The sequence below is a fragment of the Saprolegnia parasitica genome (assembly GCF_000151545.1).
Source record: "Saprolegnia parasitica CBS 223.65 unplaced genomic scaffold supercont2.2, whole genome shotgun sequence".
Taxonomy (NCBI): domain Eukaryota; phylum Oomycota; class Saprolegniomycetes; order Saprolegniales; family Saprolegniaceae; genus Saprolegnia; species Saprolegnia parasitica.
This window is the reverse complement of record NW_012156396.1, coordinates 94,608-115,554: the sequence shown is the minus strand read 5'-3', so window position 1 is coordinate 115,554 and position 20,947 is coordinate 94,608. Positions and strand designations below refer to the sequence as shown.

At 58.8% G+C, this 20,947-nt stretch overlaps 10 protein-coding genes across 10 annotated transcripts in view; 7 read left to right on the top strand and 3 right to left on the bottom strand.

The window, feature by feature from the left end:
- Positions 1-138: 138 nt before the first annotated feature.
- On the top strand, positions 139-398 carry SPRG_00560 (hypothetical protein; the record flags this gene model as incomplete). The annotated part of the gene is made up of 2 exons (XM_012338786.1): positions 139-195; positions 252-398. 2 exons carry the CDS (start codon positions 139-141, stop codon positions 396-398), a joined length of 204 nt encoding a protein of 67 aa, XP_012194176.1.
- Positions 399-1,238: 840 nt separating this feature from the next.
- Positions 1,239-2,032, top strand: SPRG_00559 (hypothetical protein). The gene is made up of 2 exons (XM_012338785.1): positions 1,239-1,526; positions 1,584-2,032. Exons 1-2 carry the CDS (start codon positions 1,322-1,324, stop codon positions 1,994-1,996), a joined length of 618 nt encoding a protein of 205 aa, XP_012194175.1. The 5' UTR covers positions 1,239-1,321; the 3' UTR covers positions 1,997-2,032.
- A 696-nt stretch (positions 2,033-2,728) lies between these two features.
- SPRG_00558 (hypothetical protein) lies at positions 2,729-3,583 on the bottom strand (the record flags this gene model as incomplete). The annotated part of the gene is made up of 1 exon (XM_012338784.1): positions 2,729-3,583. The coding sequence occupies one exon, from the start codon at positions 3,581-3,583 to the stop codon at positions 2,729-2,731; it is 855 nt and encodes a 284-aa protein (XP_012194174.1).
- Positions 3,584-6,243: 2,660 nt separating this feature from the next.
- SPRG_00557 (serine/threonine protein kinase) lies at positions 6,244-7,528 on the top strand (the record flags this gene model as incomplete). Its single annotated transcript, XM_012338783.1, has 3 exons — positions 6,244-6,709; positions 6,759-7,072; positions 7,123-7,528. Exons 1-3 carry the CDS (start codon positions 6,263-6,265, stop codon positions 7,526-7,528), a joined length of 1,167 nt encoding a protein of 388 aa, XP_012194173.1. The 5' UTR covers positions 6,244-6,262.
- A 169-nt stretch (positions 7,529-7,697) lies between these two features.
- Positions 7,698-10,983, top strand: SPRG_00556 (hypothetical protein; the record flags this gene model as incomplete). Its single annotated transcript, XM_012338782.1, has 5 exons — positions 7,698-8,446; positions 8,479-9,187; positions 9,236-9,685; positions 9,730-10,454; positions 10,504-10,983. 5 exons carry the CDS (start codon positions 7,698-7,700, stop codon positions 10,922-10,924), a joined length of 3,054 nt encoding a protein of 1,017 aa, XP_012194172.1. The 3' UTR covers positions 10,925-10,983.
- A 399-nt stretch (positions 10,984-11,382) lies between these two features.
- SPRG_00555 (hypothetical protein) lies at positions 11,383-12,632 on the top strand. Its single transcript, XM_012338781.1, has one exon. The coding sequence runs from the start codon at positions 11,432-11,434 to the stop codon at positions 12,575-12,577; it is 1,146 nt and encodes a 381-aa protein (XP_012194171.1). The 5' UTR covers positions 11,383-11,431; the 3' UTR covers positions 12,578-12,632.
- A 43-nt stretch (positions 12,633-12,675) lies between these two features.
- SPRG_00554 (hypothetical protein) lies at positions 12,676-13,927 on the bottom strand. Its single transcript, XM_012338780.1, has 4 exons — positions 13,342-13,927; positions 13,227-13,298; positions 13,049-13,185; positions 12,676-13,002 (listed from the first exon to the last, which is right to left on the bottom strand). Exons 1-4 carry the CDS (start codon positions 13,900-13,902, stop codon positions 12,717-12,719), a joined length of 1,056 nt encoding a protein of 351 aa, XP_012194170.1. The 5' UTR covers positions 13,903-13,927; the 3' UTR covers positions 12,676-12,716.
- Positions 13,928-14,273: 346 nt separating this feature from the next.
- SPRG_00553 (hypothetical protein) lies at positions 14,274-15,501 on the top strand. Its single transcript, XM_012338779.1, has 4 exons — positions 14,274-14,366; positions 14,413-14,511; positions 14,559-14,638; positions 14,688-15,501. Exons 1-4 carry the CDS (start codon positions 14,289-14,291, stop codon positions 15,460-15,462), a joined length of 1,032 nt encoding a protein of 343 aa, XP_012194169.1. The 5' UTR covers positions 14,274-14,288; the 3' UTR covers positions 15,463-15,501.
- Positions 15,502-16,163: 662 nt separating this feature from the next.
- SPRG_00552 (serine/threonine protein kinase) lies at positions 16,164-18,890 on the bottom strand (the record flags this gene model as incomplete). Its single annotated transcript, XM_012338778.1, has 3 exons — positions 16,164-16,586; positions 16,655-16,962; positions 17,004-18,890. 3 exons carry the CDS (start codon positions 18,888-18,890, stop codon positions 16,202-16,204), a joined length of 2,580 nt encoding a protein of 859 aa, XP_012194168.1. The 3' UTR covers positions 16,164-16,201.
- Positions 18,891-19,558: 668 nt separating this feature from the next.
- SPRG_18923 (TKL protein kinase) overlaps positions 19,559-20,947 on the top strand; it is a gene marked incomplete at both ends in the record, with an annotated part of 2,150 nt that continues 761 nt past the window's right edge. The window contains one exon of the mRNA XM_012339413.1: positions 19,559-20,941. Within this exon, the coding sequence (XP_012194803.1) occupies positions 19,559-20,941 (1,383 nt within the window). The remainder of the gene's footprint in view (positions 20,942-20,947) is intronic.

The window sequence follows — 20,947 nt, the reverse complement described above, 5'->3', positions numbered from 1 at the left end:
GCGCTGGAAATGGTGTATGAAGAAGAGGCTTTGCACGCTGCCTTTGCACGCATCGAGCCAGGACTGCTCGGTGTACTATTAGTAAAGCGCCAGACGGCTGTGTGAACCGAGATTTCGTCAAAGATGTATATGAGAAGGATGCTTGTCGCACTTGCGTACGCAGGATTGCTGCAAGCGCACTCGCTGCGCCCGCCGGTATGTACCCGCGAATGAGTCGAGGATACGGAGATGTGATCCACGCCTGTGTGTAGCCATGTGCCGCCGATGTCAAGCTCTGCAATGATGGCATGTGGATGTATCGTGACATCAAGAACAATTGCACGTTTGCAGCGTGTGCTGACGAGCCCGGTGGCCAAGTGCCGCTTGAGCACAAGCCATCGCAAGCACCGGTGACGTAGAGGCTAGGGCTAAGACCGCCCCAGCTCTCGCAATACCTAGTTGAATCGATGTCAAATTGGAAGAATAATGAATCCGAATCAGTCGTTGCGAGGCCGGTACCCAAACTACTTGCAGCTGCACGCGACAGTTTACCCTTCTGCATGCGCGCACTGGTTGGTGTAATCGAGGGATATACGAGCAACCAGCCACACATGCTTGAATGTCGCCACGATCTTGCGAATCTTGCGAGCGCCACCCACGGTCGCCACTGAGCGGTCCCACTGACGTAGGTCCTGACGTGTCTCCTCGAGCTCCTCGGACGCACATACTCACATGCGATCGCCTGAAATGCCGTCATGACAGGCGCACAAGTGCAAAGTCGATCTCAGGAGCATTTTCGGGCGCGCGGGGAGAAACGAAGCCGCAGCTACTACGACGCGGCAAGCGTCTCGTGCGTTTTTTTGGCCTCGACAAAGATCGGCAACGGACCAGCGTTGGGTGACCGTAAGCTCCAGCTGGCGTGTCCGTGGACCCAAGTTGGGGTCATTTCATATAATTATCCATGTTTTTGTATCGCAACGTGTCCATTTAAATAGCTTCAACCTTGTGGCGCCCCTAGGCCGTACCTTCCACGACCTGTAACGCTCTGCCGTTTTTTTCGAATGAAACGGCGTTTGATCGGTCCACGCGTGGGTGCCATCTGGCTGTATAAAACAGTGCACATTTGATGTTTGTATGGCATGGACATCCAGCGTGTTTCAAACGTCCAGATGGCAGGTCGAAACCGACGCGTTGGTTTCAATCTGACGTTTCGTCGTGCTCCGTGGAGCTCTTTGTGACGGCCGCTCATTGGTGCAAATCGGGTGCGTTTCCAGTTGTGATTGGCGCGAGCCACTTTTTCATCACAGTTTGCGAGCAACGAGTTCATTCTTGAATTTGCACCATGAGCCAGCAGTCCCCCATTGATATTATCCCGACGATCGCCAAGGAGGTCGACAACCACGTCGACTTTACCGTGGGCTGCGACTGCGGCGAGATCGAGCACGGTGGCTCCAACTTCAAGGTCCACTGGAAGGGCGGCAACAACTCGGCCTTGGTCCTCAAGGATGTGACGTACTACCCGATTCAGTTTCACTTCCACACGCCGAGTACGTCAATCCATATTGCACGACGAGCAGGTCGGCTAACGAGTTGTTATGTCTTAGGCGAACACACCATCGAAGGCAAGGCCTACCCGTTCTGCATGCACCTCGTGCACCAGTCGGAGGACGGCAAGCTCGCAGTGGTTGCCTTCTTCTTTGAGGAAGGCGACGAGAGCAAGTTCTTGGCCCAGGTCTGGGAGCATCTCTCGGAGATCGAGCCCCACGGCCCGCGCGTCCTTGTCGACGATATCTCGTTCGACTCGCTCGACGTCAACGCCGAGAGTTATTTCCGCTACACGGGGTCGCTCACGACTCCGCCGTACACGGAAGGCGTCGAGTGGGTCATTGTCAAGGACCCGCGCCAGGTCTCGCCCGAGCAAATTGCCGAGTTTATCAAGGTCATTCCCGGCGACACGAACGCGCGCGATCTTCAGCCCGTCGTTAGCGGCAAGCTGCTCTTCTGCTGCGAAAACTAAGCAAGCTTCAATATTATTTTCCGTGTCTCGTCGCTTCGCACAGGTCGACGCGTGCAAAGCAAAGCGAGAGTGTTAGTCGGTTCGAGGGACGGCAACGACAAGCCAATTACAGCTTCAGTGATTTGCGACGAGAAAAAGGTGGGATGGGTTGTGTAATCTTTGTGATAGCACTTCCTCGCAAGAGGAAGAAGAAGGGTCCTCGTCATCCTCTTTGTGGTTTTTCAGCAACACGGCGATCACGTCATAGTGCCAGACAACGTGGTCTCGTGTCTATGACACATCGCCGACGACTTGGCGTAACTTGGGTACGATTGCCTTCACTCAGCCTTCACTCGTCCTTCCCTTGGGTGCCCCTTCAAGGTTGCTGCTGCGAGTATCTTGACCGATCTCGCTCCCAGCACCCCAGCTTGAAACACATGGGAACCGTTTGTCAAACCAAATTTCGAAAACTCGAAACGCGCCAACTAGCCAAGTACTGTAGCCATGCCGACAAGCCAGCTCTGCGTCCATCGCAGGCACAAGGCCAAGTGTTCGTGCGTGTCTGGTGCAGCGCCAAAGGCAAGCGACAAATGAAGTAATCTCGTATCAGAAACCCCCGTCACATTGGCGTTTCTACCCACCACAGCGTTGAGCGAATGGCTTTAAGTCGTCAACATATTGCCGCCGCGTAGTTCCTGCAAGCGCGACGCAGCAACAGTCTATGCACACTCTAATATTACACGCGCGGAGGTTCTAGTTGCAGACTTCGAGGTGCGCAAAGAGGCGGTGCGTCATCTCGACGCCCAAGAAGAGGCTACCGTCGGCCGGAAACGAGCCCATGACCGCCGAGCTCCACCCACGGTAGAATCCCGTGAGCCCTTGAAGACGCCATACGCTGCGGACAGCAGCCCGAAAGCTCAAGGCCGCGTCCACCTGCATGCGCGACTTGATGACATCGGCGGGGAACACAACGGTCCAGCTCGTGGCGCCGGCGAGGCCGCCTGCTGTGAGCACGGCGGCCGGGTGCAGCTCGCGGCGCGACTCGACGCCCAAAGCATCCATAAACTGGTTGGTGTAGTAGTCGTACATGCCAAAGAAGCAAAAGTTGAATGGCACGTCGCGAAGCATGACGGCAGGCAGGCCGGCGGTGAGGCCGAGGAAGCCACCCTCATGCACGATCGTCTTGAGGCAGCGCCAAATGCCCATGGACTCGGCGTGCTGGTACGTCTGGAGGCGGCACTTGACGACTTCGGCCGGCGTAATCGCCGCGGCCGAGAAGAAACCAGACGCGCTTCCAACGAGCGCCTCATCGAGCGTCGAGAGCGACGTCGATGGCTCAAACACCAGACGGCGGATCGCGCCGTTGGCCGAAAAGAGCACCGCGTTTTCCAAAATCGTGCTGGAGAGCGCGGGTAGCGCACCCTTCCAGAGCGACCGGACGCTCTCGGTGCGTACGGTCTTGGCGAGGCAGTCGGCAAAACCTCGGTAGATGGGCTGACGCGACTGCGTCTGGAGGCGCACCTTGATGACGTCAAAGGGCAAGCCGATGTAGACGTTGAAGACAGCGCCGACGACGCCGCTCGTCGTCTCTCGCAGGTCCAGTGTCATGCGAGCAAAAGCGCGTCTCACCAATCAAACGGATTGAGATCTTGCACGCCGCGACCATCTGGTTGTCAGTATACTCAACTCAAGACAAACCAAAGGCGCGCCAACCCAGGCAGCGATGTTGGCTACCGAAACGCCTCCTTAGGTATGCTTTACGACGTCTTTTTTCCCTCACAACCATAGCCACAGTGCGCCGACTATACGTGCAATCAGCAATCTGCTCTCTTGTACTAGCATCATTTTGTAGCATTTGTACGCTCGACACGAGCTTCGTGAGCCTTGCTGCTTTGTCTCGGGTGGAACTCCAAGAGGAAGTATGGTTCTGCACTCGGAACGCTCGTGTGGGTGAAATTGTGCGCTTCCAATACCTCTTGTATATCGATCGATCGGTCGTTAGAAACTAGAGGGTGTAACACAGGGGTCGATTTGAGGCAAGCGCTGGCGTTGCAGAGCGTCCTAGCCCTTGTAGCGCGACTTGACACGCGAGACGTTGGGTGCGTCTAGACATGGTTTCAGCGAGGATTCAAGTATTTAATAGTGTAGTCATTACTAATAGTGTAATATGATAGTCGCAGAGTATGATTCAGTGGTTCGATGCCACGATAGACACGACCAAACAAAGACGGTCATAGACTGCTGGTGCTACGTGCCTTCATGGCTGCCCCCTCAACGCCACTCTTACGTTTCTCCTGCACCGCATTTCACAGGCTCTTGGGATGTACCAACATTCTGGCCCAAGTGCAATGCGGGTAATAGTGTCACGGTTGTTGCGCCTGTTTCAGAAAGGGCAACGGCAATGACCAGCGCGCTTGTACCTGGTGACCGCTCACTCGTCCGGCTGCTGCTCTACACTGTGGTCAACGCTCTCTGGAGCACGGTCGCGCTTCCTATCCTCACGCTAGCGGCGCTCTGGGCATGTCTCGAGTCTTGTGGCATGCGCCGCCAGTCATGGGCCACGCGGAGACTGTACCCTCTCCGCGCCGTGACCCAGACCCTCTGGCGCATTGAAATATACGTCCACGCGCTCTACGATACAAAGGCAGACCTGCGACTCGTCTCGCTTGACGACGTTGCGCCGAGCCACGCGGGCTGGACCTTGGCGTACGTCCTCTTCTGGCGCTCGCTCCAAGTGGGCTACTACGACTCTGTCGCGGCATCCATCATGACCGAGTATACTGCAATGAGCACATCGCCATCCACATCTGCGCCTTCGTGGATAGACCGTCTCCCGCTTCCGCCAACGCCAGCGCCCCAAGCCACGCCCCTCACGATGTGGGCCTTTGCCGGCGTCTGCATCTTTTTCTGGGTCGTCAACTGGATCGCCGTCACCGTCTTCGTGTGGGTCACCAAGCAGAGCTACTATGCGATCTTTGGCCAACTCGTGATTGCGCGCGTCGATGGTAGTCAGCATCCGCTCCTCCCGACGACAACATCATCCGTACCTGCGTCGTCGTACACAGTGCCCCGCGCGAGAGGTGCACCTGCTCCGTACTTGCTGCCGTTCACGCGCGCGCCGCCACTGGGCCCGCCACCCGCGTACGAACCGACGCTGGTCGCGAAGTCATCGTCCAGCGCGAGTGAGCCGGGGGGCTACCACTATACGCTGGCCGAGCGCAACGGCACACTCGGATTCCCCGTGCCGCCGCCGCCCATGTCGGCCTCGTCGCCTCCAAACAAGTCGTTGTGGACGCACCTCTTTACGAAATCTTCGGCGGTCGATGCACCCATGAACGTGTCGCACGCCGAAGACTTGGTCAGTGTCGACGCGGCGTCGCTGGAAGACGCGCCACGCATCAGAATTGTGCCACCGGCCGTGGATAGCCGCGAGCTTAAACTCAATCGCGTGGACGATCGACCGCCTCCAGATCTCACCACCCTTCCGAACACGGAGCTGCCAGATCTGGCCGACGACGCAAGCCCTTCAGAGACCGAGGCAGCCGCTGAAGAGGCCGAAGAGGAGCCCATGCAAGGCCGCATCATCTTTTCGCAAGTCATTGCGCCGTGCACCAATCGCATCTCGATCCGTGTCGACAAACGACTGGACGTTGCGACCCCGGGGGCTGCTTTGCGCCTCGGGCTGCCGCTTCCACAAGGTGAAGTGCACTGCGCCTACGTCATTCTTGCCGTCGGCGAGCATTCAATCGACGTGCTTGTTCTGATACAAGCGCGTCGTCGCTTTGGCTCTGCAAGGCGACCATCGGTACTCTGGTGCGCATTTATGGCGTTGACACAACGCTGCAGTTGCCGCTTCCGACCACCGATCATCCCGCGACGGTCAGCGATCGCAGCGACGTCGAAGAAGACGAAGAAGAGGAGGACGTTGTCGCGTCACCTACAGACGTGGTCGTTGTGCCCCAGCCGCCGCAGCAGGCAGGCTGGGTCTCCCCGACGACTTACGCCCCGGCCCACGCGTATGGCGCAATGACACCGCTCGGTGTGGCCTCGGCGTCATTCACGGCTGACTTTACAAACGATGGTCCTGAGTACGGTGCCTTGTCGCCCACCGCAGCGATGACGAGTACAGAGGTCTTTGCGCTGCCGCAAGTGACGCGCGCGCTGCCGATGCACCCATTGTCCATGCAAGACCGCGTGCATTTTACTGCGTACGCGCCATCAACGGTCGCGTGCGCCACGACCTTTACCTTTTCGATTTGGGCGTTTCTGGTGCATCAGCGAAGCGAGATGCACGAAGAGGCGACGGCAGAAGGCGACGCGGTACAGCTCTCGCGCGACGTCTTGCTGCGCGTGCGGCGCGGTGCCTTGGTGCATGTCACGCTGACACCTCCCGACGGTTTCGCGCTCTGTGACGAGCCAACGCAAGTGCTCGCGTGGCACGGTGACGTGACGCGCGTCGCGTTTCGGGTCGAGTGCGGTGCGTTCGTAGACGTCGGCCAAGCCATGTTTACTGCGTCCATTGTTGTGGGTGCCGAGGTGCTGCGTCTTCGGTCCTATCTCTTTGTATCTGCGTCGGCGCTGACATTGGATGACACGGCGACAGAAGTCACGTGCGACCTCGAGCGACTGCCGCAGACCTACGAAGAGATCCCGTTTGGCGACCTCGAGATGAAGAACCTTGTCGGTCGAGGCAACTTTGGCGACGCGTACCGCGCTCGGTACCGCGGCCAGGACGTACGTTATCCGACCTTGAGATCTCACTCAATGCCGTCGTCGTGTCTAGGTCGTGGTCAAGACGCTCCGGCCGAGCGAGTTTGGCGACAACCAAGACCAGATCGTGCAAGAGTTTCGACACGAAGCCGCGGTGCTCTCGCTGTTTGGGCACCACCCCAACATTGTGCCGTTTGTGGGTGCGTGCACGGACCTCTCGCAGCCGCTGAGTCTTGTGACCGAGTACTTGCCGTTCGGGAGCCTCGAAGACCAGAGCCGTGAGCACGCGCTCTCGCCTGAGCAAAAAACGCGGCTTCTCTACGATGCTGCCAATGGTTTTCTCAACATCCACGAAGGCGGCTTCATCCACCGCGACATTGCCGCTCGGTGCCTTCCTTCCCTAGCCCTACCCTACCCGCGCTCATGATGTTGGGTAGGAATTGCTTGGTGGACGATGGACTGCGCGCCAAGATATGCGACTTTGGCTTGTGCCGGCGCGTGCGTTCGTTCGGCGGGTCGCACTTCCCCGAAGGCATGGTTCCGCTGAAGTACATGGCGCCCGAGTCGCTCACCCCACCCCATGCGTTCTCATATCAGTCGGACGCGTACTCGTTTGGCGTCTTGGTCTGGGAAACGTACATGGAGACACCGCCGTACGCCAACGTGCCGAGCCACTTGGCCGCGGCACGGATACTGGAAGGCGCGCGGCTGGACGTCGACGCGGCTTCAATTCCGGCGGTCCACCACGCCCTTCTCGCCGCGTGCTTTCAGGAGGACCCGTCCAAGCGCCCGAGCATGACCGACATAGTCCGTCACTTTGCATCGACGCCGCCGATCAACTAACACGACACATATTGTCTTCTTTTCGGATGTGGATTGTGTGCAGGCCGCAGCGAAGTCTTTCATTGGTGTTGCAAAACAGGATGTATCCGAATTTAGGCACCTAAAAGGGACAATGCCTACCCAATCCTTGTTCAAGATATCGTGCGATCCATTTCCATTTCAGACCCCGATGGACGATCCGAGCGAGACGACTGTGGCAGCCACTGCGCCGACGACGACGCCGCCCCAGCCGCGCCGCAAGAAGACGCCCAAGAAGCAAGCGCCGACGGTCGAGGCTATCGGCGACGACGCAGCCGCCAGACCATCACTCACGACGCGCCTGGTGGGCGGGGCGCCTGGGACCGCACAAGACGTCAAGCCTCGCCAGAAGCAGACGAAGAAGAAGCCCATGGCATCAACGGACATGCTGCCGCCACCTGCGCCAAGCGTGGCGCGACCAGCGCTCTCTGACGCGTCCGCTGCCGACGGCGCCGCGGCGCCCGCCAAGAAGCGCCGCCCGCGCAAGAACAAGCCCAAGGCTGCATCGTCCGCGACCGCCGACGCGACAGTGGACGCAATCTCGAGCGAGACCACTCCTAACGGCAGTGGAATCGTCGCGTCACCCAAGGCCAGCGCCACGCCAATGTCGCCGAAGGTCAAGGAAGACACACCAACGACCGCGGAGGTCAAGGGCTCCAAGAAGAAGAAGATCAAGAAGAAGGCCAAGAGTCGAGCTACGTCGACGCTTGAAGAGGCTTCTTCTGTGGTCGACGGTGTGTCTGTGCCACTTGGCGCAGCGTCCCAAGCGAAGAAGCCCAAGGACGATGGCCAGCCAAAGCATGCTGTCGGAACTCCAGATGACGCCACGATAGCAGCCGAGGACAAGCCGACACCGAGCGCCAAGAAGAAGAACAACAAGAACAAAAGCAGAAGAACGCGGTATCCACGCCGGACGACGCGCCGTCGCTCAGTGACAAGCCCACGTCGTCGTCGTCATCGCGATCCAAGAAGCCGAGAAAGGCGGGCGACTCACTGTACGCGGCTCATGTCTCGGAGAAGGATGCACACGTCGGCCTTGCGAAAGGCACGTACCTCCAAGGCATTCTTCGTGTCAGCAAAGGCAACCGGTACGACAGCTACGTGACGGTCGATGGTCTGGACACGGACATCAACATCCACGGGGTCGTGGACCAGAACCGCGCGGTTGACGGCGACCTCGTCCTCGTTGAGTTGCACCCGCAGTCGCAGTGGAAGACCACGACGTCGCCCAAAGCATCCACAGTTGTCGTGCCAACGTCGACAGCGGTGGTTCCGACCGGTCTCTGGAACCCGCTTGTGACGGCCACGGCGCCAGTGCCGAAACCCGCTAGCAGTAAGGGCACCTCGGCGCTGCAGGCGACACTCTCGGCCCTCCAAGCTCGCCTCAAAAACGCCAGCCTCCAGCCCACGGGCAAGGTCGTGCGCATTGCCAAGCGCGGGGACCACGTGTACATTGGCGTTGTGCGTGCGACGGCAACTGCTGCGCTCTTTGATGCGAGAGACGAACGCCTGCCCCGGGGCATCCGCATTCCAAACGCCAGCATGCCCAACGAGTACAAGGACGATCCGGAAGACTTTGCAGCCTCCAAGTTGTGCATCATTAAGCTCGGCACATGGGCGACAAGCCACCGGTCGCCACAGGTAACGACACTGCAAGAGGCTCACGGTAGATGATGTACATGTTGTTAGGGTATTTTTGTGCAAACGACGGGCTCGATTGGCACGAGTGCTCCCGAGATCGAAGCGCTTCTGATTGCCACTGGCGTCGAAGACCATTTGCTGCCGTTTGCACCGGCGATTGAAGCGTCGCTGCCGTCCGAAAACTGGGTCGTCCCAGACGACGAAGTCGCTCGGCGCCGAGACCTCCGCGACTGGACGATCTTCTCCATTGACCCGTGGAATGCCCGGGATCTCGACGATGCCCTCTCGATCAAGCGCCTCGACGATGGCACATTTGAGATTGGCGTGCACATTGCCGATGTCGCGCACTTTGTTGAGGCTGGATCGCCCGTCGACGCCGAGGCCAAGCGCCGCTGCACCAGTGTGTACTTGGTGAACCAGGTGCTACCGATGCTGCCGCGTCGGCTCTGCGAGTCGCTCTGCTCGCTTCAGCCGTACACGGACCGCCTTGCCTTCTCGGTGCGTGCGCCGTCGCTTTGACACTCTCTAAAACGACTGCGTAGGTGGTGTGGCGTATGCATCCGGACGGGACATTTGTCGTCGACGCGCCGATCTGGTATGGCAAGACGCTGATTCGATCCGTGTGCCAGCTCGATTACGGCACGGCGCAGCTCTTGCTCGAGACGCCACTGCAAGATGGCGACATGACCTACTCGGAGGAGACGTGGCCGATCGCGCGGCGTCCGCACGACGCGTCCTTAAACCGGGCCGTGCACGAAAACGTCCAGCAGCTCTGGTCGCTGGCCCGCACGCGCCGTCAAGTGCGGTTTGAAACCGGCTCGGTGAGTCTCCAGAACACTAAGCTGAGCTTTGTGCTGGAAGGAGACAAACCGAGAAGCGTCGCGTCGTACCCGATCCGCGACTCGAACCGGCTCATTGAGGAATTCATGCTCGTCGCCAACTTCCTCGTCGCCCAGAAGCTGCTTCTGGCACCGCACAACGTCGCCGTCTTGCGTCACCACCCGCCGCCCGACCCGGACCAGTGGCCCAAGGCGTGGGCCGACCTCGCGGCGATCGGTATTACAAAAGATCCGAGTATCGAGCTCAGCACGTGGCTGGACACCCTCTTGGTGACGCGGGGCGAGCGCGTCTTCTCGGCCGTCATGCACGTCCTCACCAAGCCGATGCAGCCGGCTGCCTACAACGTTGCCGACCACTTGACGCACGACGACCGCCATTATGCGCTCAACATTCCATACTACACGCACTTTACGTCGCCGATTCGCCGGTACGATATGCTAGCATGGTTTGTGAAGAAGAAATGATGGACGATGTAGGTACGCCGATGTGCTCGTGCACCGTCTGCTGCTTGCAAGCCTATCGGACGAGCGCGTGGGCGTCAACCCCGACGACGTCAATCGCTGCAACCTCCAAAAGACCAACGCCAAGTATGCGCAACTCGGCTGCGACAAGCTCTTTCTGGCCATGTACCTGGTCGAGAACCCGACGGAAACGAGTGGCACGGTCGTCGGCATTGGCACCAAGAGCTTCACAGTGCTCATCCCCGAATTTGGCTTTGAGAAGCGTCTCTTCTTGGACGACATTGGTGCAACGGGCGAGCTCGACAAGCTGAGCAACCACCTCAAAATCTCGCTCTTTGGCGCCACGCTCGACCTCGGCTATTTCTCCGAAGTGCGCTTGAAGCTCTCGGCGACTCAAGTCCCTCTTGCGATCGTCGTCGACCTCGTCGTGGTCTAGGCCGCTACCGGTACCTCTACTGATCTCTACTTGACGTTTCAATAACATGTGTACACTGACGTGTTGAAGACTTGCCTTCCAATTGCTCACATGGGTGCGTTGTGAAAAAGTGAGCTAGAGAGCCGGGCCTGGCGAGGTCAATGCAGTCGAGCGGGGACTACTTCAGAACACGGAGTGCTGTCCACGGGCCATGGTGCACGTGTACACACCAGGCAGCTCGGAATGTAACCACAGGTAGAAAGATGCTACGCGAAGGTCTCCTCCACGTGTTGGTGGCGTTCGTATTGGACCGTGCAGGCACAGCTTGCAGGCACCCTGACGCATGTTGTCTGGTCACGTTGTGATTGGTGATGGCGTCTGGGTTGATGCGGTGCGTCTCAGATACCAAACTCAGATTGGCCGAGCACATGGATTCATCATGTCTGAGTACGCATCTGATTTTGGATACTCATAACGTATCGTGATGGAATCCGCATTCTTGCATTCGCCGTCCGCGCCACACACCGTATGCAGCTGCTTCTCCATACGTGTCTTCTTGCGCTGCTCAGCGTTGTCGCTGCCACGACCGTCGGGTCGGCCGGGACCCTCTCGCCGCTCTCGCTCGCCTTTGATGGCAGCGCGCCGTTCCGCCACGTCATCGAGAAGCCAAAGGCTTCGTACGTGGCAGTGCATTTTGCGAGTCTTGACATTCCCATCAACGGCACCCTTCGCCTCGAGGACAAGACCGGAAAGGACGTCGTGACGTTTGCAGGTGGCGACCGCCGCGGCAGCTTCTTCGCCGAGTGGCTCGCGGGCGATGTCGTCACCCTCACGTACGACGCACCGCACTATGCAGCGCAGTCGACGCCAGTCTTTGTCATCGACAAGGTGGCGTTCGGGCACCGCGCCGTGGCGTCCGAAGACATTTGCGGCGAGGACTTTACGCGGCCCGCGTCCTGCTTCCGCAACACGAGCATGCACGCACCCAGCCGCGCCGTCGCCCGGCTCCTCATTCAAGGCATCTCCGAGTGCACGGGGTGGCTCATTGGGTCCGAGGGCCATTTGATCACGAACGAACACTGCATCGGCTTTGACGAAGACGGTAGCGAAGTCCAAGTCGACTTGGGTGCTGAATGCGACTGCGACGACGCGAGCCAGCACACCGTCTACGGCGCGTGCAAGGGCACGATCGTAGCGACCAATGCCACGTTTCTGATGTCCGACACGGCCAACGATTTCGCGCTCTTCAAGCTCAACGTCAAGGACGGCGTGGATTTGAGCCAGTGGGGCTACCTCCAGGTGCGCGCGTCCGGGCCGGTGCTCGGCGAGCAAGTGTACGTGTCGGGTCACCCCAACTTTTGGAGCAAGCGCGTGTCGGCGTTTGTCGCGACGAATGTGCCGGGCGTCGTCACCAATTTGAGCCACGACATGGACAACGGGCCTACGCCGTTGGAGTCGTGTCAGAAGGACGAGTTCACGTACAACCTCGGGACGCTGCGAGGCAACTCGGGCTCGCCCGTCCTCTCGGCCAAGGACCATGTGGTCGTCGGCTTGCACAACTGTGGGTCCTGCGGGGAGTATGGCAACGGCGGCATCAAGTTCAACAAGATCGTGGCGCAGCTCGAAAGCAAGGGTCTTTTGCCACCCAATGCGATTGCCAAGAGTCGATGCTAGAGTCGTGTAGTTGCTGTACTAATAGTATGTTTGAAATACGCACTCGTTTTGGAGATTGTGCGCTTGCTGTGCCCTGTGGTCTCTAGTTACAAGTACGTTGTTGCTATGTTGGAGTATATTGTCGACATGGTTGAACCCACTACTTGCTCAATGTCATCCGATCGACCAAGTGGCGCGACGTAGTGATGAGGCTTGAATCCATGACCATGTCAAAGCTGGACCGGCGCTTGCGCATCTCGGTTTGACGCCACGCCGCCACGGTTCTGTCGAGACGCTGGAGCGTGCTCGTGTTCTGGAGGCGGCTGTACCCATGGACGTCACGGTGCCGCGAGTCGATGTCGCCGCACCAGAGCTTGACAGTCTCGACGTCTTTGCGCAGCTGGACACTGCCCGCTTCCGAGACTTTGGTGATACTCGCGAGCTCTCTAGATCGCTACCGTTGGTATTTATACAATGCAAGGCGCATCGTACTCGATCCAGGCTTCAAACGTATGACGAGACACGAGATGCAAGAGGTAGCTGCGCGATGCCACGTTGGGCTCGGACAAAAGAAACGTGCTTAGCGGCTGCAAGACGACGTGCAGAAGCTCCTGTGCATACGGACTCGTCTACGCAGACGCTTGCAGTGCGCAAGATGATCATGCCGTACCCGAAGCGCCATGCGATCGGCGGCCGTGGGTATCGACGGAATTCCTTGCCGATCACAAATGTGCTTGGCCGCCTACCCTCTTGCTAGATACAGACTCTATCTCTTGGATGCATACCCGCGTGATGAGAGCAGTCCACTCTTCGGTCCAGAGCGCCAAGTGCAGCTTGAGTTGCGCCTGGAGCTCTTCGATCGGCGTGACGAGTGTGCCCGTAAAGGCCGGCGCATACGAAATCGACTCGAGGTACGCGGATAGGACGCTTAGTACCGCGTCGATGCTCTGTGTCGTATGCAGGAGGACGCGCTGGAAGCTGCCGACGCTCAATAGCATGTCCGTCGACACGGTTGGCGCCTTGGCAAACGTCGCAAGGTCCTGGGCCAGAACGATCTGGAGAAAAAGCCGTATTGATGGCAAGAGAATCATCGCACTGCTGCTGGGACTCTGAGCTTCATCAGCCCGTCCGCACGTGATGAGCTCCTGGAGCGACGCTCCGAGACGCTCGGTGGCCGCCGCGTCCTGCAGCAGTTGGATCGGTGGAGCAGCAAACGCCTTGCGAAACGCGGCGTGTAGGTGGAGGCAGCGCACATAGGTGGGCACGGGAAGCGATGCAAATGTCGGCATGGATGGCAGCAGTGGCGGGTCCGTCCCGTTCGAGCTCGGGCTTGACGGTGCCGCCATCCTTGTCGGTTTCGGTCGCGTCTTCTGAGACGTTGTGTGATGGTTTTGATTGCTCGTGGCGCCAAGCGCATTTTGAGGGCGGTCTATAGCTGACTGATGTAGCGTGGTATGTTGTTCCTCGCAATCCATGATGAACTCATGGTTAGTTAGTCGAAACGAGCCACTACATAATTTGATGGCTCCAAATTGCACTTCCAAATGCGCATGATTCGATTGGCCAAAATGGCAACGCAAGTGGTTGGTGAAACAAATCCGATTTTTAGCCAATCCCAAGCCGCCCTGCGACGACCAATAGATTCATCACTTCAAGTTCCACCAACGCGGTAGGTCTGGCGCGGGCCGCGGCCGACGGTCTAAGCAGTCTCTGCGTAGGTAGACGCCGAACAATGGAAGTTCTTACGAAGGTCGAGAAGGACATCAAGCTCCTTCAAGAGAAGATTGGCGAATTCCGCGAGACGCTCTCGGTAGGCCAAAGAGGCGCCTGCCAGACCTCTCATCACGGCTGCGTAGGACAAGCTGCCGACGGACTCGGGCATGGGCCTCCTCCAGATCAAGAACCATGCGCTCATGCAGTACTCGCAGCTCTCGATGTTCTTCGCACTCCTCAAGGTAGCCCATGGCGCACGATGGTGCATGCCTCATAGCGTCCTCTACAGCTCGAGTCGCCCGACGCCGTCAAGGACCACCCTGTCTTCAAGGAGCTTGTGCGCTACCGCACGATTCTCGAGCGCATGCGGTACGTCTCTCTCGTTCGTTTGAACTGCCTGTTCATTGCGTCTACCTAGCCCGCTGGACCGGAAGCTCAAGTACCAAGTCGACAAGCTGCTCAAGATCGCCGTCTCGGATGTTTCCCAGCTCGACGAAGCGCTTAGCTACGCGCCCAACCCGGATGCTTTGAAGGCCGACGACGATGCCGACTCGGATGCGGGCGAGAACGACGACGAAGACTCGTACGAGGGCAAGAAGTCCAAGGACGGTGTGTACCGCGCCCCCCGCATGGCGTCCGTGCCGTACGACGAAGAGGAGAAGGAGGCCGATAAGAAGGCCAAGCGCGACGAGCGCAACCGCAAGCGCCTCGCCAAGAGCACGATCTTGTCCGAAGTGCGCGAAGAGTACAGCGAGCGGCCGCAAGAGATCCTCACGAGCGGCTCGTCCGCGCTCGACAAGGAGCTCGCGAACGAAGCGCGCGAGAAGACCGACTACGAAGAAGAGCGGTTTGTGCGCCTCGTCACGTCGCGCAAGGACAAGATCCGCAAGCGCCAGCGCGAACGCGACGCGATGGCCGCCGACTCGATCGGCAAAATCGACAACTTTGCCGGCATCCACGAAGCGCTCGGCGACGTCGTCAAGGGCCAAAACAAGGGCCGGTACGTGGCGCCCGCCCAGGGCAAGAAGATTGGCGGCAAGATTGGCGGTATCTTTTCGCACTTGGAGGCGCCGAGCGCCAAGAAGCGGTCGGCCAGCGCGGCGTCCGGCCCGGCGTCGACGCCGGCGTCAACGTCGACGTCGAGTGCGCCGACGGGGAAGAAGCAAAAAGTCAAGTTTTCGCTCAACCTGTAAACTCAACGTTGCTCCATTTGTTTATACGATCTCGGACAAGTTGTCGTCTTCGTACCCCTAGATAGATGTGAGCGTGGAGCGGCAGAGGACACTTTTCATCCATAGAAAATGTGACAGTCCCAGTGCCTGTCCAAGATGGACTGCGGTCCACCGTTGGGTTTAAGGGCTTTGGTATCGGAAGCGAGGATTGGCTGTACAATTGTACTACGTCGTAGATAGTCGCGGCCAACTAGCTTACCAACTCGTGTCGACCAAAGAATGTACCTGGTAGCTATCTTCTGCGAGACCTGTGGCCGTCATCGAAACATTTAACTCGTCTCGAAAGGCGGTAAATGTCGGGTAGAGAGCCACGTCATACAAAAGCTAGCAGCCTTTGTCGAGCACACCCACTGCGACGAAACGAAGTCTTGCGCTAGCTCCTAATTGCGACCAACGTGGGCTTCTCTATGGAGACCCGGCGAAATGCTTTTGCGTATTTACGTTTATAGCCGTTCAACTCATCTCGAAAGGCGATATGTGTTGGTTAGAGAGTACTCGCACATATCAGCCGAAGCACATGAGGTACTTCATCGATCAACTTTGACGAGATGCGATTCGCCGCTCAGCGCACTCACAAAAACGCATAAGAGACCTGGGTCCAGCTGACATAAAACACGACTGGTGATATATTTCAACACCACAAGAGAACAAAACTAACAATTCCTAGAATTAAATACGACTGGTTCACACATGTAGCCACTCACTCGAGTGCCATGAGCACCTGCGCCATGCTCGGCCGCTTGGACGGGTCGTCGCGGAAGCACTGCGTCACAAGGTCTTGTAGATGCAGCGGAATCGCCGTTGACAGCGCCAAGCGGTCGCCCGACAAGACGCGCGCCGCCGCCTCGGCCCCGCTTAGACCTGCAAACGGACTCACGCCGTGGTACGTCTCCCAGATCAGGACGCCGAACGAGTAGACGTCCGACTGGTACGAAAACGCATGCGGCGGCGTCAGCGACTCGGGCGCCATGTACTTGAGCGGCCCCGTCCCGTGCGCAAAGTAGCTGCCACCCACCGCGCCGACGCGCCGACACATGCCAAAGTCGCATACTTTCGCGTTCAGCGTGGCGTCCACGAGGCAGTTGCTAGTTCAGATTGGAGGGTCAGATGCATCGATAGCATCTCATCACTGAGGCAAGAGACGAGATCGTACCGGGCCGCAATGTCACGGTGGATGAACCGGCCTTCGTGCATGTTGAGAAAGCCGGACGCCGCGCCCTTGAGAATCTGCTGCTTCTGCTCCACACTCAACGTGGATCGCTGGTCTTCGAGGCTCCCGAACGGCAAGTACTCGGTCACGAGACTCAGCGGCTGCGAGAGGTCCGTGCACGCACCCACAAACGGCACAATGTTGGGGTGGTGCCCAAACAGCGAGAGCACCGCGGCTTCGTGTCGAAACTCTTGCACGATCTGGTCTTGGTTGTCGCCAAACTCGCTCGGCCGGAGTGTCTTGACCACGACCTAGACAACGAGATCGCAGAGTCCGATCGGAGACAACGTACGTCTTGGCCGCGGTACCGAGCGCGGTACGCGTCGCCAAAGTTGCCTCGACCGACAAGGTTCTTCATCTCGAGCTCGTCGTACGCGATCTCTTCGTACGTCTCGGGCAACATCTCCAAGCTCGACGCTGTCACTTCGACCGGTCCCGCCTCGTCATCGTCTTGCTTCTCCTTGACGGGCTTGGACGACGCAAACACATACGACCGCAGACGCATGACTTGCGCGCCCAGCACGATCGATGCCGCAAAGAGCACTTGTCCGTCGACAATCGCTTTGCCTTGGACATTGTAGGAGACGTGGGTGACGTGGCCGTCCCACTCCAACGGCTTGGTCGCGGCGTCCAGCAGCCGAAAGCCGTCTGGCACGGACAGCGTCACGTGCACGCGCGCGCCGCGGCGGACGTGCATGAGCACCTCGCGCGAGAGCTGCTTGGCGCCATCGTCGTTTCGAGTCGTCGCTTCTTCGCGCATCTCGTCGCGTTGGTGGACGAGGAAGGCCCAGATGGAGAAGGTAAAGACACTGGTGCTGACAACCGGCGGGCAAAAGGCTGAAAAGTGCACCGGGTCGATCGTGCTCAAGGACCGAGCAGAGATTGTTGGGTCGTCAATGGCGCGCCAGACGCGGGGCAGCTGGAACGACTGCGACGGGCGGTTCGTCGGCGAGAGCACATCGTACTTGACCAACCCCGTGAGATTGGCTGGCGTCTCTTTAAAGGAATCGAAATTGACGCTGCGGTAGACGCCATAGCTTGGCGCTTCGTACGAAGCTGGGAACGGGTCGTAGTTGGGCGCTTTGGCAGCTGGTGCAACCACGAGCCTCCGGTGTGGCACTTCAATCAGCTCGTGTGCTTCAAGGAGCGTCATCATCGACGATTGCCGAGCGTAGTTACGTGACGACTCGGTGTGCAGGAGTCGTTGGCGCTTCGCCTCCTCGTGCGGTCCAATACTCGAACGTGGGCTGGACACGGAGATGCTCTCAAGCAGCGGGATTGGCGTCGGCGGCGGCTTGTTGGCATGCAACTCGGGCGGGTCGGGTACCGGAATGCAGTAGAAATCGGTGGCGCCGCTTCGAATGGTGAGACCGAGCGCATCTTCCCCGTGCACAGCCGTGGGTGGCACGCGCAGGGCCGAGTCGTCAAACTGCACGTACCCGTTGTGCATGAACCGGAGCGTCTTGCCGTTGCTGCTTGGCGGCGGCGCCACGACGTCGGTCGTTGAGTACTTGTACCGGGGGCGAAAGATCGGGTCGATGCAGACCGAGCAGACGCGGCAAATGATGTGGGCAAGGATGCGCAGGACGAGGATCGTTCCAAGGACGACGCCGACGGTGACAAAGGCCAAGCTCACGCCCGTGTACGGTATGTCGTCGGCGTCGCTTGGTGCGACGATCGTGTCGTTGAAGAGCGTGGAGTTGAGGAGCGTGGAGTTGAAGTCGTTGGGCGATTCCCAATTGTACACGACGTCGGCAAAGTAGAGCGGGTGGTAGATCGTAATGTTGATGCGGTTGATAGCGCCAAAGACCGTGCTCTCGAGCGACTTCCATAGGACAAAGTAGAAGGCGACGCGCCAAATGTACGGGCCGACCGCGACCGGGCGCGACGGGTCGACGTAGCGTTTGAGCTCGTAGACGTTCCGGACGCGTATTTCCCAGCGGCAGATCCACTCGAGGAAGCCCGTGTAGATGTTTTCTTCGAGGAACGAGCGGAAAAAGGCTTTGAAGCCGCCCGACTGGCACGGCGCGAGGCACGCTTGCAGAAGGAACGAGATCAAGACCCAGACGACCCAGATGGTAAAGGCGAGCGCGTTCACAAGGAGGTAGCTCAGCATCGCGAAGAAGAAGAAGATGACGAGCCGCCGCAGCGACCGGTCGCCGCCCAAGACCCACGACATCCCGTGGAGACTGCAATTCAGCAAAATGAGAAAGGCGGGGTTGACTTGTCGAGTATTCTCTCACGACTGCCTCAATATTGTACGAGATTGAGCTCCCGCATGGAGATCGAAAGGATGGAGAGCGAGCACACTTTGCGACAAGCACTACTCTGCAGGTCTACCACGCTACGCAAGACATTCACTACCTCTTGTACGTTTACTTGGCCCCATGTCAGCGTGTCGGTGAAGCACGGTCGAGACGCTTAGAGGGATTTAATGGAATATTTGAATATTGGTACGACCAATATATTTAATGGAATATTTGAATATTTGTACGACCAATATATTTCATCTCATTTACACACTTCGGCGCCATCGAAGTCATCAGCGAAACGCACAGGACCCACCGACCACCTCGCAGGTCTACCGGTGCAGGAAGCAGGGCTCCATCGCCTAGTCCTTTAAATGCGATAGACATAGGGGCACTCGATGAGCTGTACACTCTGCGTAGTGCTTCGGAGCAGGCGCGGAGTAAACCGGATATTGCTCGGCGATCACCATATCCCAATAGCGTCTCGATATTGCCAGCCCTCAATATTGGTCCTCTGCCGAAAATTGTAATATATATTCACGTCGCCAGATGGCGTCGTAAGGCGCGTGACATGGTCGACCAAGCAAGCTTCGCGCCCATGCTGCCACCGTGGGTCCTCGGCGGCGACCGGTCGTTCCGCCGGCTCGTGCTCTTCTACGCCTACAGCCTCCCGACGCTACCGCTGCTGTGCTTTGTGGGCTTCTACCTCTGGCTCTTCTGGCTCGCCTTCTCGTTCGTGCTGCAGCTTTTGTTTGCGCCGTTTGAGCGGACCGCCGGCTTGCGCGGCTTCTGGCGTGCCTTTCTGCGCGAAAACGTCACGTCCGGCTTCCTCGAGTGGCTCTGCCGCTGGGAAATCCGCGCCCGGAACGTCTACACGCCCAAGCTCTACATCGAGCCGACGCGGGACGTGGTCTTGGAGCCGTACCTTCTTCGCGTTGCGACCTACTTTGTCGTGTGGAAGTTCATCGAGCTCTGCGTCTGCGCCGGCCTCGTCGTTAGCTCTACATTCTTCTTTGTGGACGCGCAGCTCAGGGGCAATCTGCACATCGTTGGCATCCTGTACATCGTCCTGATCTTGCCCGTCGCCTTGCGCCTCCTCGCGCTCGCCAAGGTTAGCTGCAGCACGTACTGCCTCACGCCTGTCTTTGAGCCCGACTTTGCCTACATCGCACTCTTCGACGAAGGAATGCTCGAGGTCGTCAAGGACCGCGCACGCCGGCGGGTCACCCCCGGCAGCGACCTCGTCGACGGACTCTCGATCGTCGCGCCGTCCAACGGTGACAACGCGTACTACTGCATTCCAGTGCCCACCAAATGTGCCAATATGTATCCCGATGCGACGATCCCGATGCTACAGCACTCGGCCGAGAGCCTCCCGCAGCTGCCGCCGCAGGACGAAGCCGTGGCCATGCAACCACCGGTGTCCGTTGCGATGCGACCGCCAGAATCGATGACGACGCGTGACTCGAACACGCCCGAGAGTATTTTGCCTGACGTACTGCCGCGTGTGATCTACGTCACGGAGCCTCTGCAGGCCCCTGTTCCTACGTACGACCCGTTCACCGCGTCGTACCAAGACGTACCTTTAGGCGCCTACCGCAGCCTGGACGTGCCGATTCACAGCACGCAAACGCTTCCGCCAGCACTGCGCTACGACGACGCTAGCTCCATAGTAACCTACGACACGCTGTCACCGACTGCTTCGCTCAGTTCCCAACAATCGCAGTCGTTCCAGCTGCCCCGCGTCTCGCGCGCCATCGACGACCCTGCAATCTCTGCTCGGTCCTCGACCACGATCGACCCGGTGCACTTCTCAGCCTTTTGCCCGCCGGTTGTTAGCACAAGTGTCTTTACCTTCTCCATCTGGGCCTTCCTCGTCCACCAACGCGACGAGATGCGCGAAGAAGCGACGACTCGAAACGACGATGGCGCCAAGCAGCTCTCGCGCGAGGTGCTCATGCACGTCCGCCGCGGCGCGCGCGTGCAC

Excerpts from the sequence above, each read along its gene's own strand:
- SPRG_00559 (XM_012338785.1), top strand. The coding sequence starts at position 1,322 with ATGAGCCAGCAGTCCCCCATTGATATTATCCCGACGATCGCCAAGGAG. Across the intron at positions 1,527-1,583 it reads GTTTCACTTCCACACGCCGA|GCGAACACACCATCGAAGGC; the intron begins GTACGTCAATCC and ends GTTATGTCTTAG.
- SPRG_00555 (XM_012338781.1), top strand. The coding sequence starts at position 11,432 with ATGCAGCTGCTTCTCCATACGTGTCTTCTTGCGCTGCTCAGCGTTGTC.
- SPRG_00553 (XM_012338779.1), top strand. The coding sequence starts at position 14,289 with ATGGAAGTTCTTACGAAGGTCGAGAAGGACATCAAGCTCCTTCAAGAG. Across the intron at positions 14,367-14,412 it reads AATTCCGCGAGACGCTCTCG|GACAAGCTGCCGACGGACTC; the intron begins GTAGGCCAAAGA and ends ACGGCTGCGTAG. Across the intron at positions 14,639-14,687 it reads ACGATTCTCGAGCGCATGCG|CCCGCTGGACCGGAAGCTCA; the intron begins GTACGTCTCTCT and ends GCGTCTACCTAG.
- SPRG_00554 (XM_012338780.1), bottom strand. The coding sequence starts at position 13,902 with ATGGCGGCACCGTCAAGCCCGAGCTCGAACGGGACGGACCCGCCACTG. Across the intron at positions 13,299-13,341 it reads GGACTGCTCTCATCACGCGG|GCGGCCAAGCACATTTGTGA; the intron begins GTATGCATCCAA and ends GCAAGAGGGTAG. Across the intron at positions 13,003-13,048 it reads ACGTTTGAAGCCTGGATCGA|AGAGCTCGCGAGTATCACCA; the intron begins GTACGATGCGCC and ends GTAGCGATCTAG.